The sequence below is a fragment of the Salminus brasiliensis genome, chromosome 9 (assembly GCF_030463535.1).
Source record: "Salminus brasiliensis chromosome 9, fSalBra1.hap2, whole genome shotgun sequence".
NCBI classification, from domain to species: domain Eukaryota; kingdom Metazoa; phylum Chordata; class Actinopteri; order Characiformes; family Bryconidae; genus Salminus; species Salminus brasiliensis.
Window position 1 is genome coordinate 18556482 of NC_132886.1, and position 17994 is coordinate 18574475.

Genomic DNA, 17994 nt, shown 5'->3' on the forward strand with positions numbered 1-17994 from the left:
CTTCCTGCTCTGAGAAATAACGGCATGTGGCACAGAGCCAAAACATGCACACAAAGTGGTTTGTGTTTAATATAGTTACAGTGACAGAAATACCAATCTTGTAGGTAAAAAGAGGGCACAGCCTGACGCAGGGTAAAATGTTTTTCTCGTACTCCCGTAGCAACATAATCTACGAGTTATGCAGATATTCCTCAAGATTAACATTGAAGACTGTATTTGTGTGTGTGTGTGTGTGTGTGTGTGTGTGTGAGGGTGGGTTATCATATTCTTTTAATTGTTGGGTTGTGAGAACAAATCACAAGTCTATGTTACTTTAATCAATATCTCTCTCTCTCTCTAGGGCTAAAGTGTAGCTCCATTTTGAAGCATGTAAACACCTCACAGTGAGAGCTAGCCAGTCTAAAAGGTAATTGTTACAAGTGAGTATACATTGAAAAGCCCATACTTTCCCTGTATTAAATCACAGGTATCATAAATACATTGTATTCCACTTGTATGGTGCTGATTTGTCTTCCTTTATTCTGAGGTTACAGTGGATTTGCCAGTCTTCTAACTATTTATGTATATTTAGATATTTTGATGTTATTTATAATAGATATGTTTGTATAAATGTAATGCATTTAGGTTGGAAAACGTATCTGGTTGAAATTAAATAGTATTATATTAAATTAATTGTGTTTACATCAATTTACCTTGCTTTTAAATGACTGTTGCAACTAACCTCCCAGTCTGTTACAGTTAAAGCCCAGGTAGGCTATATAGTTCACATACAGTCATTTTCATCTGTAGCATGTGTTCGTTTCTTGATTAAAAGTAAAAATAAAAACGAATACTACGTTAATACTTGTGAATTATTGTAGTTTAACTATAACTTTAGTAACCATAATAACAAAAAACACACTACACTACAACCTCACTGTCAGAGAGAATGAGAAAGAGAGAGAGAGGAAGGGAGGGAGGTAGAGTGAAAGACACACGACACCAGATGTTTGCTGTGGAACTGTTTTATATTTTCTTTTCCATTTTCCATCAATTCACACACAAAGCTGGAATGTCCAATGGCCCTTGGATTTTGACAGTACAGTTTCAGGGTTTCAGTTAGTGCTTCTAAAATATTTTAATAATAATAATAATAATATGAAAATACATTTTGTAGGAAATTGACCTATTTTATGAAGAAGCATGCTTACTTCCATAGTTATAAACTGAAATGGAGCATGGAGTGATGTGGTCAAACTGAACTGTCAGACATCTTTAACATTACACTTATAAGAAGGTACAGATAGTGCTAAAACAGTGCACAGGGCCTTTGCCTGTGTGTGTGTGTTTGTTTTTATGGATTTCCCTATCCTGCATAAGGATAAGACAGTAACACAGCCTGCTTAGGCCCTAACTGCAGTTTCTCTAATGGCACCATGCTGTCTACAGCTAGCATCTCAGAATCCATACTCAGGCGGACACGGGCCTCAGCTGGGAGGTCACTGTGGACCAGTGCAATGGTGATAGGAGTGTCTGCCCAGTTCAAGACGGTGATGAAGCGCTCGCTCTGATCCCACAGGCGGAGGAATGCAAACGAGGAGGCAGAGCTGTGAAGAGAGATGAACTCTCCGTGGAGAAGAGCTCGCTCTTTACCTTTTAGATCACTGAGAGCCTTGAAGAAGCTTCGCACCTCACTGCGTTCTGCTCTTACACTCTGAGAGAGGGAGGGAGAAATGAATACAACTGTCAGTTTCAAATGGATTATGATAAAAGATAAAAGAAGTTCTAATGCACCTATGGGCCTGTATTCATACAACTTCTCAGAATTACTCGTGGAAATCACAGAACCAGCAAGTCTGGGTGGAAGATTACACCTACAGAGCCCTCACACTGTGGCTGCTGTACATTTTTTTTTTGTACGGCTGAGGAAAGAGTGGGACCAGTGCCAAGTGCAAATCTGAAGTCCATAAAAACAGATACGTAGACAATGTCTTTAAGCAATTCACAGCATGTAACATGATAAACTGTCACACATAATTACTTTCTGAAACCAATGTATTACTTTCACTGACTAACCTTAAAAAAATCATCTAGTTTAGTTAGTTAATTGTAGTATTGCAGACAGTTCTATTAATTTAAGTGTTTTTAGAAAGTCACTAAGGTGGTAAGGTTTGGTGATACTGACTTATTGTGAGTAGATGTCACTGTTTCTTTAAATCTACTTTTCTATTTTAATTTACAATTTTTAATGTGATGCCACACGGAAGTGTCTGCTTTCATATGTAATGAATGTGATCTACAGATGCTGTCAATTCACAGATTTGTATTAGTGTCAGAAACTCTCATTTTGAACAACACACGAATTGGAAACACACAAATACAAACTTAAGTCGTATATCACTTATATAAGACTTAAGACCTAAGTCTTATATCACTTGTGTTTTTTCATTTATCTGATAAAAAAAAAAACTATGTTAAGTGCTTACTGATCCAAATTATTCTCTGAATGACCTTTTGTGCTCTGTTTGAAATAAAATTACAGTACATCCAGCAATAAAGGCAGCAGAGTGGATTGGTTACATATTGGCAAATGTAGTAGTTTACAAAAAGTTCTGATTCTACACACTGATATGTTCCATTTTGACCAGTGCAGACCAGCATGCATTAGTCCTTCAGATTCAAACCAGTTTAAAATAAATGAATTAATAATGAAAAAAATAGCCAGTGTACTTTCAGTAGGTGGCCTGCGAAAATACGCTACCGATTTGTCGTTCTACACTGTTAATGGGGAATTTGTGCTGAATTTCTTCAAGCTGACTTCAGTAAGCTACCACAAATTTAATAGTGTCATCTTTTGTATATTTTAATGTATTATATTTCTTCTTTTGATGTATTTTCTTTCACTCTGAGAAACTCCACATCTGAGTTTTAGTACAGCGTGGAACCTTGGAGAAAATCAACCTAAACAGCAATATTATATTCAACATTACCTTTACTGTTTCATTCTTCTCCTCAGTTGGACTTTCCAAGTCCCAGATTGCATCAAGAGGTTCCTGGAAAAAAAGCACATAAACAAGGTTAGCAAAAAAAACAAAAAACACTGCAAGTTTTATCTACATATATACCTACAACTTAAAAACACATGTTAAAACATCTGTGTTTGAACACAATGTGTAACATTTATCGCATGCTCATTTTTAATATAGGCATATTTAATAGTGTTCTGATGTTCTGACAAAAATATGAGTTTTATTAGCACTGTCAGGAAATATTCTATGTTTTGTGGTCTGACACACGATTCAATTGAGAAACAAAGTGTTTTGTTGCATCATGCTTATTAGTGTACATATAAGAGCTTAATACGTGCATAAGCATCTATCAATGCATCCATCTTCACTCACCCCCTCCTTTAGTGCGACCTCATCCCCACTGTTAAACACTGGAGTGCCAGGCAGGGTGAAGAGCAGCATGTGGTAGAGGCGTATGGGCACAGCTGGGAATTTGGAGGTGAGCTGGCCTGGTGTACGTCCACCTGGGCTCCAGCCCAGACTGGTCTGTGGGTGGCTAAAATAAAGCTTATTGATGTCCTGCGCCAGGTCCACACCAGACTGGGTTAGGTCTGGTAAGTCAGTTAGCAAAAGGTCAACTCCAGAATTATTCAGAAGCAGAGAGGCATCATCCACAGAAACACTGGTAATCGAGCCCATCAAAGCCCTGAGGAGAAGAAGAATTTGCAAAATCTACTTTGTTTATTGAATTCAAGACATTATCTTAAGGATTTTTGTATCATATTGAACCTTAGACTTACTTTCCAGTTATTAATCTTTAGATTTATTAATGTAAATTATTTAGTGATTTCTATGAAACCTCTCGTATGTAGTTATGAGATTAAATATGTGTCCCATTAACAAATTTTTATGGCTTACAGGCTTAAGTAATTAGGGTTGAAAGTCCTACATAGTGAGCTGAAGATGCTGCAACTTTACTTAAGTAATGGACTTGAATTATTATTTTGGAAGGTTTGTACATGTTACATTTTCAAAAGTAATAACATACTTTTTACATTTTAATAAAATATTCTAACCAGAGTCATATCAGTGTACAGTGAAAACAACTATGCTAATTTATCTTTATGTTAGTACCAGTGAAACACCTCTATTACAGCACTACAAAATTACATTTAATCTACATCTAAGAAACTGTCAGTAAATGTACACCAGCTCCGTATTAGGGGTTAATTCTGACAATGCTTTGGCACTCAACAACAGGGGGCACTAGCTGCACACCTTAACACTCTTTCAGTGAATATTTCAGTTTCACCACAAGGTGTCACAGCATCCCTGTATTTACTTACGTTTTCTTAGTCCCTTCTGTGACATTGGTTTGGACAACACCCTGGATAGATGGCCAGGCCGCAGTCACTGCAATCTGGCCCAGATCAGACATAAGGAAGCCGTCGACTCCTTTATGAAGCCAATAGGCACATGCTTCCTGACAAAGTAAAAAAAGAAAGGTTCCCATATTATAAAAAAAAACAAAAAAAAAAACATTGCTTACCTGACCTTTCCCTGACCCACATTTCATAGACTACACAGACTCCTCTTTCTTATCAGAACTCACCTTAAGTTTCTCACCAACAGCAGCCGCATTGTTGAACCAAGCTGCAGCTCCCTCATAGTTGGGTGTCAAATCCAGCACTATGGAGATACCTGGGGAAGAGTGAATGAGAGAGCCAGAAGGTAAATAAACCACACTACTGTTAAGCTAACACTGTTATTGATTTTTAAACTGGAATTTTGCCCTGCAGCTAATATAAATCCGTCTTGTGTCTAGGTAGTTAAAACAGCAGACGCAGGAACATGAGCTACATGTGAATAGAGGAATTCACTCTGTGGTATAATAAGTCCTGCCAGAGGTCATGAGGGGGTCACTAGAGATTAAAGAGATCGAAGTACCCTTCTTGTGGGCTCTTTCCAGCAGGCTGTTCAGGTCTTTCTCATTGCCCATTTCAGGATTAATGGTCTTCAAATCTAGAGTTGCTTGATGGTCAGCCTGCACACTGTGTATAGAGCCGAGAACCAATCCTTTCACCTTCAGCTGGTTCAAGTTGTCCAGCTTCTCCTCCACTCCTGCAGAAAGAAACATGTAGAAATCAGTCCAGGCCATGTCACAGCCTGTGCAAAATCTTTAATCATTAACCTCAGTTATTATGACCATATCAATGTGTGCTCGTATAGACCAAAGGTTAAGAACGTTCTGTGGTGGATAATGCATTAGTCATTTATATCTAGAGGCTACAGTAAATGAGTCCCTCTGAACTAAGAGACATCCTGGTGAGAGTTTAAGTGTTACCCCTCTTTTGTTTCTCAACAAAGATTTAGCAAAGCAAATGATGTGTAAAATCGTACATAGGGAAAAGGACAGTGAAGGACTTATTTTATACATGTGATCTCTGACATTAAAGTCACAAGGCTGTCAGCAACCCCTGGCGAGCATATCCACTGACAAGCATACGCCAGGATCTAGACAGCTCGTTAAATGAGGTACAATACACAGAAGCCAATCAGAACAAAGTGGCATTCTTTTCCAGACTCTTCTTTTTCCCTTAGAATAAAAATATTTTTGTCTTAAAGACAGTGAAAAAAAGATTTAGATTTTAGGGGACAAAAAGAGTGCCACTCTAATTCATGTATTATGAACAGAAAGCTGATTCTTGATTTTTATCTTTCGCAGTGGACAATATCAGTTCAGGTTAAAATGACCGTTACATCTCAGACATTACTCTCCTACCTTTAAAGCCTTTGTCTCCAGAGAAGGCTTTCACATCAGCTATCTGGTAAAGGGGACCCTCATTCCACCAGTGCATTTCAGGGATGGGCTTGCAACGTGGAGCTTGAACAATGATCACCACTGCTCCAGCCAGCATGCCAACCCAGCCCAGCCAGAACAGAACCAGCAACATCAAGCGCGTTCGCACCCATCTGTAGATCCACAGTGACAGAAATTTTAGAAGTTGTGGAGCTAGAAAGTTTACAGAGAGAGTTCAGGGCATTGTATTTTCTGGTGGGAAAATCTCTGAAATTATGACTCAAGCATAAGTGAAGGAAACTTATGATAAACTTGTGAAGTTGTTTCCAAAAAACAACCTAAACAGATGTTTAAAAGGTTACTGTGTAATTATGAAGTGGCAGCACAACTTCTTACTACATCCTACATGGAGCTATTTTTTACCCTGACTTTAAAATAAATGACTAAACTTCAGACATGACCAATCGTAAAGCAGTCCAGATCTGTCACAGCATTCAACACGGAAAGGTACATGAAAGGTTTCGCTGCAAAACACAGTAAGCCACAGAGCCTCTCAAGTGACATGGTGGTTGTTTTTAATGAGGCTTGGCCACAAGATAATATATAGAGGCCATGAGATAACATAATGAGGTCACAAAATAAGATATTATCTCATGGCCTCTATATATTATTTTGTGGCTACTAGAAACCTAATCACTTATTAAAAACAAACACAGTGTCACCTTATGGACACTTTATGGTAGTAAACAAATCATTGTTTAAATGTTTTTTTCCTTCACATTTTGTCAACGTTTAAGACCAGCTCGACTACTGGAGACGTAGCTACCTAATGGCTAGTTGTGTTGTGAGTCTCAGGTTATCTCACATATCAGCTAACCCATACAACCCTCTGTTTCAGGTTATTTCGTACCCTGTAGTCCCGGCCACTCTCAACAGCTCGTCTTTGGACAGGCCGGTGAATTTGACTTCGGTGTCCTCCGGGACTTTCACCTTCACGCAGCCGTTTTTCTCCGGGGTTTCTCCGGTCATCGGCTGCTTCTCCTGGTCCAGCTCGTTCAGCTCGACCTCCTTCATCTCCATCTCTTTATTCATGGTATGCAGTCGGTTTTCTGTCGAGAAAACACGATAAGCGTTAGTTATGAAGTACTAAACACGACCTGGCTGGTTTTCTCATATTTATGCCCTAAAATATCAAATCAATTAAAGCCAGTCACCATGACGGTTGAAATGACCCAACGGTGTGTGACCCAATAAGCTGTGTCTTGGTCAAACAGAGACACAACTGCTAACGCTTATCAAAAACGTCGAATTAAATCTAGCAGTGAGCTGAAGAGTTAATAACTTTATATTAATTAGAGTGGAATTACCCGTGGAAAGTGTGTTTTGAGAAGTAGTCCGCTGTGTAAGTGCACTGTAAGCGGCTGAGCGGTCAGTCGGGGAGTTTTATGAAGTCTCCTCACTCCGGCTGCTCTGCTATTGGCTGCTGGGGCTTTAATGTCGGCGAGAACAGGCAGTGCAGTGCAGTGTGCTGCTGATAAGAGAGCCTCCTGGTGCTCAACCACATTTGCCTTTGGGCGCTAAGTAGTTCCATTTTAGCTTAGTACATTAAAGTACGTTTATAATTTATTAAAGTACTTTCATTTTTTATATTCATTCACTTTACATTTTACTGCAAAACATAATTCCTCTGTGCCATTTCTCTTTACGCTAAAGTAAGAGAAAATTAGACCACCCAAACCATAACAGTGAAGTGAATAATGCTGATTATTTCTTTAGAATTGTCCTCGTCAAAGGCTGGAACTGTCACCGTTTTTTTTTCTTTTTTCTGGTATGCAGTGGTTAGCACAAACCAAAATAGGGACAACTGGTGAACCAGTGGCAGGGCCATGGGCGCCCACAGCTCATTCTGGAAGTAATACCCTGATTCAGGGAGGCATTACCTTGCAAATTACAGGACATAAAGGATCTGCTGCTAATGTCTCAGTGCCAGATACCACAGGACATCTACAGATGTCTTGTGGAGTCCATGTTCTGAAGGGGTAATAATTTCAGGCAGGTGGATTTAATTTTATGACTGATTGCACTTGACATGAAGCTCTTTCAAATGAATGTAACAAATCATACAACACCCACCATCAAATACTGGTGTCCTAGCTATAGCTTTACCATACAGAAGTAACAGAGGCTATACTGAGTTATGTTCAAATATTGAAACAGGGATGTTTAATTATTATTTTAAACTACATTTTTTATATGTGAGAAAACAATGTAATTACTTGAAATTCAAAATAATATCTAGAACAACTTTTACTTGTGATTTTTAAGTACATACTTTTTTGTGTTTTTTTCCTTGAACATAGGTTTAGATCCCTCTACCCCTGTGATCTTAGAAAACAGAATTTTGAAAGACAGTGATTGTTAATGTTCAGTTTATAACCTCCCCCTCAAGTGTTTTTTTTCTACATCACTGAGCTTGAGCTCACATGAATGGACTGGAATTTCTCAAACAAGCATTTGGGGGTGGTGGATGAGCAACTTACTTGAGTGTGAAAATTATAGAGACTGGGTTACATTCATTTGTTGGGGCCCATGTATTCAATTGTTCGTGCAATACCTTATTGCACTTGCTGCTATAGCATGAATACACCACGTTCTAATTAAACCTATCAGATTACAGGAATTTGAGCAGTTCCTTGTACCCGGCTGCTTTCTAAAAGCCTGTCATAAACTATTACAGAACTGATTCTGACTGAAGTTCAAAGTACAGCAGCTGAGTCAGCCTGCAAAGTCTTCAAGATAGTAATATTAGTTGAATAGCTGATAAAGGGTTGTGTGTAGGCCTACATACAACCAATGGCCTGTCCTATATAGGACAGGTTTGCTGTTTTCCCATGTTTTATATATATATTTATATTGTTTCCAGATTTCTCCTGGACACCCCACGCCAGCACATGAATTTGTTTAACTATATCATGGTAGATATTGTAATGTCATATTACTGCTGTATGACAATGCAAGATAGGATATAACATCTGCCCCAACATGTTTATGGCATAGCTATGTGTTGTGTAGCAGGGTTCAGCTAAACATGTAGGGGGCAACCATTTGAGATAGAGCTCCTCCTTGAAAACAGTAACCTGTTCTTAGCATCCTAGTCTGATTATATATCATTTGTTTTGACCAACCGTGCCTGTCATAGTTTAAGTACTGTTGTACTGTACTGTTTGCGCTGTCCCTGATTATAAGCATGAGTCGCTGCTTTTACATGGTAGTCAGCACACACACACACACAGTTCTACCTCACCACCAACCTTTCCCCTATTTTTTCTCTCTGTCCCAGGAAGGTGCCTTCTCTTCCAAACAGTCCCATATGCACTAAAAGCACCCAGCCTCTCTCTGTCGCCATAGTAACAGAAGAACCTGGGGAGAGTAGTTTACTTTCTCACGGCTCAGCCGGGCTTTACAGGGATATTCAGCAGGGGTTAGAGAGGGGACCAGCTCTAACCTGTCTGATCCTGCCCTCCAAACTCTGCTTCCAGGGCAATAAACATAAATATTACAAAAACTAGATGAAACTGGTTTGATCTGGGCCTTTTTTTCATTTATTTTTTCATGTTTAATTGGTTCTGTACCAATTAAACATGTTAACTAGAACCATATGTCCAAGCCAAGCGCCATTAAGTAAGCTTTATTAAGACTGTTGATAATATTATGAAGACGTTTGTACATTTTTTATGAAAACTAAAGTTTCTAGTTTTTTTCTAGATAATTTTTTTGTTCTGTCTAGTCAAACAATTTGGAGTAAAATTTGACTAATTAAATATGACAGAAAAAAATCAAGAGAATACATTGACCCCTACAGAGTACTTTTTCATTTGTAGCCATTTTTATCCATATGTTTTTTCTTAGTGGGCAGTAGGAGGTCTTACTGTGTTTTACGTTTTGCGTTAATTTCTGTCTACACTGGGTTACAAAACCAACTAAAAATTTGACACATTTGAGGCTGAAGGCTATGTCATATCCTCTGCAGCTCTGCATGTGCAGCCAAAGAATGCATTTGCTCCAAAATAACTTTTCCCTGCCCAAGAATGTCCTGAGCTCACTGTATGTACTGTTTGAAGCTAGAACAGAGAGGTACTGTGACAGAGTAGTACTGTCTGTATCCTGCATTTATTATTCAGTAGGCCAAGCAGTATGTGATCATTTTACCTCATGTCCTAGAATATATAGTATATAGTAAAGTAGTTTGCCCCACAGGTTTATTGTATCCTGTTGATCTATCTGGCACCTCACATATCTCCCCACATTAAATTTGTTCTTGAGAAAAGCCCTAACAAAAAGTATACATCAGCTTCATGATGTTTTTAACTAACATAATTGTTCACAGATATGCTCCGATAATAATGGATCCCATTGGCCTAATATCCCAAATAAGAAAACATTGGTGAATGTCAGGATCTTCATGAAAACTGTGTAACTGTGTAAGACTGGTTGGTGAATGAGGCCCATTGATTATAAACTTGTTTATGTTTATGACAACAAAGGACTCTGACTCTGAATACTCAGCTTCATGAAATTAATACAGGATTTTTCATATCCAAAAACTGTGAGTGTGTCTCCACCTGTGCCCTGTATTTGCTTAAGGCAGAAATTGCACTCTCACTGCTTGGTGCTTATCTCCTGATTACAGCTGCTCTGACCCCTCGCAACTGCTCACTAATGCTATCTCACATGTATGAACATTGCTTCATCAGTGCGCTCCTCTCCCCATTATTACATGTCTCCTTTCTCTCCTTCTCCATTACCTTTGTCTTATCTTTTGTCTTATTGTTTTTGAATAAACATGTAGATGTGTAGATGGTCTCCACATTGATTTCAGTTCAAATCTCTTGACTTCAGCAGTGGTAGGAAATGAGATCTTGTTTGGTGCCTTTCTGATGGTAGATGCTGTACTTTGACATCAGCTGTGGCAAGAGCTACCTGTAGGTCCCGTGATGACTTCTTTACTCTTGCAATCTGCTCTTGTGCTGACCTTGCTATGCTGGCAGTTGTTTCACTGGTAAATGATTTCGAACAGCTGATTTCTGAGATCTTTTTAAATCCCTTCACAGACTCGTGATAATTAATCTGGGGGTGTCTCAACTTGTTTCCCTGCATTTTTATGAATTACATTTTACAAATGATTATTTTTCTTTCGTCTCTTAATATTGATGAAATGAAAAAAAAAATGTTCTAATTTTTCCACATGACTGTACACCAGAGGTCAAAGGAATTGCTCAAATGTTATTTTTTTATATACGCACACGCACACTTCTCTGCTGTCCACAGACCTCCTATCCTTATTTTTTCTCAGTCAACAACACATATTATCTTGCTGGCATATCAATTACTCAAACTGCTGTTTGAGTACAGTGTGATATTACCAAACACTCGTATCAAGTAAAAAAGATGTGTAAAGAACCACTTTTGGTTCTATAAAGAAGCATGTCTGTGTGAGTTTGAAGAACGCTTTTATGGTTAAAGAACCTTCACTTCATGTAAAGATACTTTCCCAATTAAAACGTTCTTCACACTCACACAGACATGCTTCTTTATGAGCTGATAGCACCCAACCCTGCCTGATGAAGTCATGAGGAAAATACTTCTGCTAGCAGATGGTGTGTAGTGAAGTAACATATGGGTGGCAATAGGCATTGCTTGAAAACAATTACACTATATGTATATAAGTATTGGGACACCTGCTCATTCGTTGTTTCTTCTGAAATCAATAATATATATATATATATATATATATATATATATATATATATATATTTTATTTTTTTTTTGTTAGAGTAGTTGTCCGGTGTAGGCATTCTTTTAGATTCTGGAGCATTGTTGTGAGGATTTGATTGCGTTTAGTGAGCATTAGTGAATTCAGGATGTTGGATGATCACCACCCCACCTCATCTCCAACTCATCCCAAAAGTGTTGGATGGAGCACCGTTGTCTCAGGGAACACAGTTTTATAGCCCTCTTGTCTATTAGGCATTAGGCACAGTGCCAATAGTTTCATGTTCATCTGCTCCAATTGTGTCCTGTTCTATTGGCATTACTTTTCTACAGGGACAGGCTGTGTGTGTGCATTTGCATATCTGTGTCAGGAATAGGTGCCACCTAAAGTAGCTGAATACACTCATTAAAAGGGATGTCCACAAACATTTGTACATATAGTGTAGGATAGTTATGGGATAGTATCAAAATGCCTTAAAATAGCTGTATTTCATTTAAAATGGATATAAATTCTACTGGCTTTAGCGTCAAATGATAAAAGTGATCAAATAAACTATGATAACTTGATTCACTGGCAACAGAAAAAAAACATGGCTGTTAAGATCTGTAAGGACTTACTTTCAAGCATGTTGAGCAAATGTAAAGTACAAGTTTCCTTCTTTTAATAATACTTAGTAAAGTATAGTAACAAAGTAGATAACTGTAATTATTGGGTTTCAGCTTAGCACTTGACAAAGTGTAGCTTGTACTGGTTTCTCTTTTCTGGGTTTTTTTTTTTTTTTCATGCTCTTCCACCCCCTCCTTTCTCTCTCTGCTTCCATCTCTTACAAAGAACAATGTGAGAGTGTTTTTCCCGGGTGAAAGAACAGAATGTAGGCCCCTGCCATGTCGAAGAGGAGAATTTCAAACAGGCCGAGGGGCATGAGGAGCGCAGGAGTTAGCCTTACTGAGGAACAGCCTTCATCTTCTGAACACATTCTTTTTCTTTTCTTTGGGTGTTGTTCACATGGCTTAAGCAACAGATCAGAACAGCTCATCTAAATAGAACAGCTCCCGTGTTCTCTTTCTTTCTCTCTGTGCTGCTTATGGCTAAATATAATATACCCCAATCATATATAATGTTACATATACAGTCCTAAAGTATAAGCATGCTATGTATAGTAGGATCGTTAGATAAACAGAACTTTATTGATCCCAACGGTAATAACAGAATATTATACACACCCACTGACAACAGTGAACCCTGTACTGTCAGCTTAGATGTTTATTTACGTATGTGTTTGGTTTGCTAGTCTGCTAGAAGACTGATTTGTATGCATGCTTTTCCTCCTTGGAAACACTGTGTGGATTCATTCCAGTTCAGTGGAGCACAGGCAATTTATCAATAATACTTTAACTTTTGCTTGTAGTGCCCTCTTGTGGCATTTCTGTTGTAGCTACACTAGGCTTCTGATTTAATATCAAGTGAATACAAACAAGAATACAAACAAAAATCAAGCAGAATAATATAAGATATTGTATTTTAAGATATTGTTATATTTTATCTACTAAAACTGGTGGATAGGACATTCAGGTTACAGGCTCAGGTCAGTCTATATAAACTCATTCACTTGATATATATAACTTGATATTTTTAACACTGTGGGTGAGGTTTCTGAAACTCAGTCTTTTGCCAAGTGAGCTGGGCTAAATGCTAAAGGAAGCAGGTCCCTCAGGCTGGTTTTCTTATAGGAACCATCTGGTTTGGTGAGGTAAATGTCCCATTCTGTACCAAACTGACAGAGAAAGCACAAACAGGTGTAATATTAGAAAAGTTGATTGAATGCTTGCAACCTAATTCTAATAATTAAAAATAGCACACAAGTAGAAGCTCCTACCTCCATTAGCACCTGTCGACAAGCCCCACAGGGTCCTACAAAGCTGTCTTTAATATCACTGTGATAAAACAAAGACAATGACTGTTAATGATGCTGCAGAAGCAACATTCACTTTACTCCTAAGAACAAACGCTCAGCTATGTAAATGTGAACCCAGTAACTGAGATTCAGGTTCCAATTCTGGCCAAGGTCATATTTAATTGTAACTGTACCTGATCTGTACTCCACCTACCAATGTGTTAAGTCATAGCAACAGTTGTGAGATTGGACAAGCCTTACAGAATATTGGGGGGGAAATCCAACTTCAGGAGAAACGGAAGCACTCTTTTTTAATGCCATGTATTCAGGCTAACATTAGCATCGTGGCAGTTTCAATGCTTCAATGTTTCATTCAACCAACCTAGTTTTGATTAGCTACATCAACATCCAGACACGTAATGGGGCACTTTAAACTCAACCTTGTGTAGCTGATCAAAACAAAATGAGACAAGATATTATTAAAATATATTATTTTTGCTGTGAACATTTTGCTGTGAACCCCTTTATACCCCTCTAGCCCACACCTAGCATTAGGTATGGGTGCTAATAGGTTTATGTTGATCTGCTCCAGAGAGTCCTATTCTCTTGGTAGTACTTCTCAACAGGGACTACACAAGCTGTGTGTGTGCCTTTCGTCATGGGATAGTATCACAATGTCTTAAAACAACTGTGTTTCATTTTAAATGGAATTTTATTAGCTTTATCATCAAATGATAAAATGGATCAAATAAAATGTGAGAACTTCCCTTAACTAGCGATTGAAAAATAATTGACATTTATAACACACACTTACTCACTATATTATTTTTTATTTTCTGAGTTAAAATAAAGCTTGACTGATTGCTTAATGCTGAAAGGAATCTGTGGCAAGGTTCTGTTAAGCTTGTCCAGTCAGCAGCTACAAAAGTAAAAAATGTGTGGATGGAGCTCAGATAGGTCAATAGGCCATGTTCCCATTTGAAGATGGGATGGAAAGTACTGCAAGGTATTCTGCTTGTACAGTGTTTAAAAGCGTATACTTTACCATGTGACTGCTATAGCAGTAAAACTTCTGTGGCCCTCCGCAACAGCTCTCTGTATAGCAGTTCTCTCTGCACATACTGTTAGGCCGTAGGAAGCGTTCTCTACATTACAGCCTGCCATACACACATACACAAATAGCATTTCAGAGTAGTCTATTCTATTGCATGAATTTGTATGATTAATAAAGGTGCACCCACACTTAAATGCTCCCCCATTTTAACACGCAATGTTTAATTTGTAAATATGACTTGATTATTAGGTGATGGGTAGAACTGGTTTTGCTGGAACTGGAAAATGCTAAGCAAAGTCTCCAGAGATTGCTCACCCATGATTTCTATATGTGTATTTACCTGTGATTATGGTGCCTCCTGAAGTCAATATCGCAGCACCGACGGGGAAGCGGCTGTAGGGACAGTAAGCCATTTCACGTGCCTGCAAGCACTTCGCGACCAGTTCTGCAACTTGAGCAATATAACAGATGAGGACAGGAGGGAAACAGCATTTAGAAATAAAGTTCAGTTCAGTTAAACTGAGTGAATGGAAAGATGTTGTTATAAGTAAGGCATGATTTCACATGTCTTCAAAAGAATTCAGTAGACTTGAGCTTTACTATTCCCAAGGGTCTCAGTAAACATCAAAAACTTTGCTTTCAGTTATTTTCACCTCCACCTTAGTAATACTTATTACTGATTACCCCTACATTTCTCTATAGCTGCAGAGCAAATAGGGATGACCTACTTATAGTACTTGGTGGAACTAGGGACAGGATAGAACATATGATCTCTTTTTTTTTTTTTTTTTGTATATCACTGTATTTGTATCATTTCCTTACACACATCTTAAGCATTCTTTATTCATTTAAAAAAGCTGTCTCCACCCATGTTTCCATTTAAAATGGAATCCAAATAATTTGGGACCAGCTGTAACACACTGTTTCCTGCTGGCTGACTAGGGGATTAGATCTCTTACCCTTCTTGTATTACTATTGGGCAGCTAATAATCACAGTTCTATGTTGTATTGGAAACACTCTCAGTTAGCCCACTCGAGTCCATAATCACCATGCATTTGCTTGACCTTGTTCATTTTACTCTTAGTTTCAATGTAACACAACTAACCCTACAGACCAATGACCTGACACAACCAGACAGGCAGGCCCTATAAGCTTACAGGCTAGGTATTGTACTCTTGGGGGATATGAATGGTAGGGTGTGAGCTCAGAAGTGGAGAGCAGATCTAAGCGTGTCCTCCTCAACGTTAACCCACTGTTGTGTGTCACAGGGAAAGCCTGCAGCTCACGTTACCAGCACAGTGGAGCCTACTCTGCTGTTTCGAGCATCCACTGGGCTACAGCTATTTACAGGTCATGTGTGCTGAAGTAAACGTTCCTTTCTTAACTGAACAAATGTGTACTTACCAGCCATCTCAGCTAAAAAGATGTTTTCTATAAAGTTGGGAAAACGTGGCAAAACATGTCGCAAAAAGCAATAAACACTTAAAAACAGCTTGACATGAAACAAGGTTGGAAGGTTCGTTTTTCCACGAATGTTTTGGTTCACCGGGTCGTTATTTTCCCACCTGTATTCCGACAAGCCCCGCCTTCTTGGCTACGATTGGCTAGTGCTTCATATTCACAAGCGGTTCAGCGATACTGCTAACCAATCAGGAGGCGGCACCTGTCCGAATAGGAGTGGGAAAAATAACTGCACGCGGGAACGTGCACGCGGAGGGCCTTTTCCGACGCAGCTTATTGGCTGAGGTTCCTTTGCGTGTCACTGACCTCTCAGCCTGTTGGATCAGCGGGTGGTTTGTGGGCCGGACCACCAAAAGCAGGTTATTTATTTTTCATATAGCTATATTTTTTTATATATAAGTAATTTCACAAGCCATTCATGTCGTGGTCATTCCAAAATCATATACATTGACAAAGTATACATTTATTATTATATATTACTAAATAAATGATATATACAGTATATACAGATTACAATGAAAGAAAATATAAATGTATAAAATAAGGAACTATTATGTCTAAACTTGTTTATTTGCTCCTTATGGATGAAATGCCTCTATCAGACACTTGTACAGGAGATAGGCTATGCAGTAAGTAAACACCACAAATACAGACAAAAAACACAAGTTGTTGAACCAAAATGCAAACAGGTAAAGGGTCCTCTGACAGTAGGGTCTTCCATTTGAAGAATCATAGTTTGGAGGATATATGGAGTAAACCCAAAAGGTTCCTGAAAAGCAATTTGGAATCCATCATAAACAATATCATCAAATCTACCATTGTTATTATAAAATAGATAAAGTATGGGCATATTTATGCTCCCCAAGGTACAAACTGTATAAATATACCATCAAGGTCCACTTGTGTTTCATTCCCATTTTTTGTGTATTTCATAGTTCACACAGTAAAGGGGTCTAGGGTTACCAGCTAACTAAGCCAGTCTTAAACTTCTTTACTGAAATATTGCACATGGTTTCTCAACAATGTTCATCTACCTTTTTCTTTCTTACCCATAAGAATCCAGCAAATGCTGAAAAGGAGCATACAGAAAATACTGATTATGCAGAACTGACTCAGGGCTCCTTCATGCAGGGTGTTCTTCAAGTAGGCCAACATCAGTGTTATAACACCACATGCTCCAATCATAACTAGATAAGAAGGGATGTGGGGCTGGATTGGACACTTGTGGAAATTAATGGCTCCTAAAATGAAGGACAAAGGAAACATGAGGCTTTTACAAAGATATATTTTGTTTTACATTTTTCAAATTTATCAGGCCAGATAGTATCAATAAGTGGATAACTAACATCTACCTTGTTGTATTTTGTTATATTGCTCCAATACATAAACTAACAAAAACATCAAGCTGCTGAATATTATCCAATAAATGAATATGTGCAGTCCCACTACTGAGGAATGATGTCTAATAAACGATTTGTCGCATATGTCTTAATTTAACAATTTTAAATATAAAGCCATTTAGAAATAATGTTATACACATAAATAATACTAGGAAATAAAAGTGCTGTTTACCTAGTCCTGATGCTGCTGTCAGAACCATCCATGTGATTAGATTCAGCATCACTGAAAGGCAAAATGGCCAACCGAGAATGCTTTGTATTGATATCTATGATTCGTTACCTAAATGCTGTATAAAATCTAAATCTATATAACAGATTAAAAATGTCATTCTTACCAATAAATGATCTACGGACTCCGTCTCTTTCTGCAGCCTCGTTCTGCATGTTCAAACAGTTCTCACACACTTCACTGGGACTTCAGCTTTTCTCAATTAGACTTAATTCACATTTTTAAGGATTTAATATCCAAACTGAAAGAAGATCATTTGGTAAACAGCAAAGTCCTGCTAGTGCTGTCCTAGTGTGATTTCGCTTTACAGCACAGTGGTAACTAGGCTTGCTTAAGAGCTTTGAGACATCTTCCTCCCTGAGGTTTGGCATTGAGAAACTAGTTTACCAGGCCGT

At 38.3% G+C, this 17994-nt stretch overlaps 2 protein-coding genes across 4 annotated transcripts; both read right to left on the bottom strand.

Annotated features, from left to right (window-relative positions):
- Positions 1-988: 988 nt before the first annotated feature.
- LOC140561584 (amino acid transporter heavy chain SLC3A2-like) lies at positions 989-7266 on the bottom strand. Of its 2 annotated transcripts, none has more exons than XM_072686805.1 (9): positions 7155-7266; positions 6698-6896; positions 5770-5960; positions 4935-5108; positions 4600-4688; positions 4334-4470; positions 3381-3693; positions 2970-3032; positions 989-1693 (listed from the first exon to the last, which is right to left on the bottom strand). In XM_072686805.1, the coding sequence occupies exons 2-9, from the start codon at positions 6877-6879 to the stop codon at positions 1346-1348; spliced, it is 1497 nt and encodes a 498-aa protein (XP_072542906.1). In that variant the 5' UTR covers positions 6880-6896; positions 7155-7266; the 3' UTR covers positions 989-1345. The 2 variants fall into 2 exon arrangements, with proteins under 2 accessions (XP_072542906.1, XP_072542907.1); XM_072686806.1 differs by lacking the exon at positions 7155-7266 and adding an exon at positions 7002-7118.
- Positions 7267-12728: 5462 nt separating this feature from the next.
- On the bottom strand, positions 12729-16050 carry LOC140561585 (cytidine deaminase). 2 transcript variants are annotated; one of them, XM_072686809.1, is made up of 5 exons: positions 15914-16050; positions 14849-14953; positions 14500-14611; positions 13437-13494; positions 12729-13334 (listed from the first exon to the last, which is right to left on the bottom strand). In XM_072686809.1, the coding sequence occupies exons 1-5, from the start codon at positions 15918-15920 to the stop codon at positions 13221-13223; spliced, it is 396 nt and encodes a 131-aa protein (XP_072542910.1). In that variant the 5' UTR covers positions 15921-16050; the 3' UTR covers positions 12729-13220. The 2 variants fall into 2 exon arrangements, with proteins under 2 accessions (XP_072542910.1, XP_072542908.1); XM_072686807.1 differs by having other exon boundaries at positions 14849-14959.
- Between the last annotated feature and the right edge of the window lie 1944 nt (positions 16051-17994).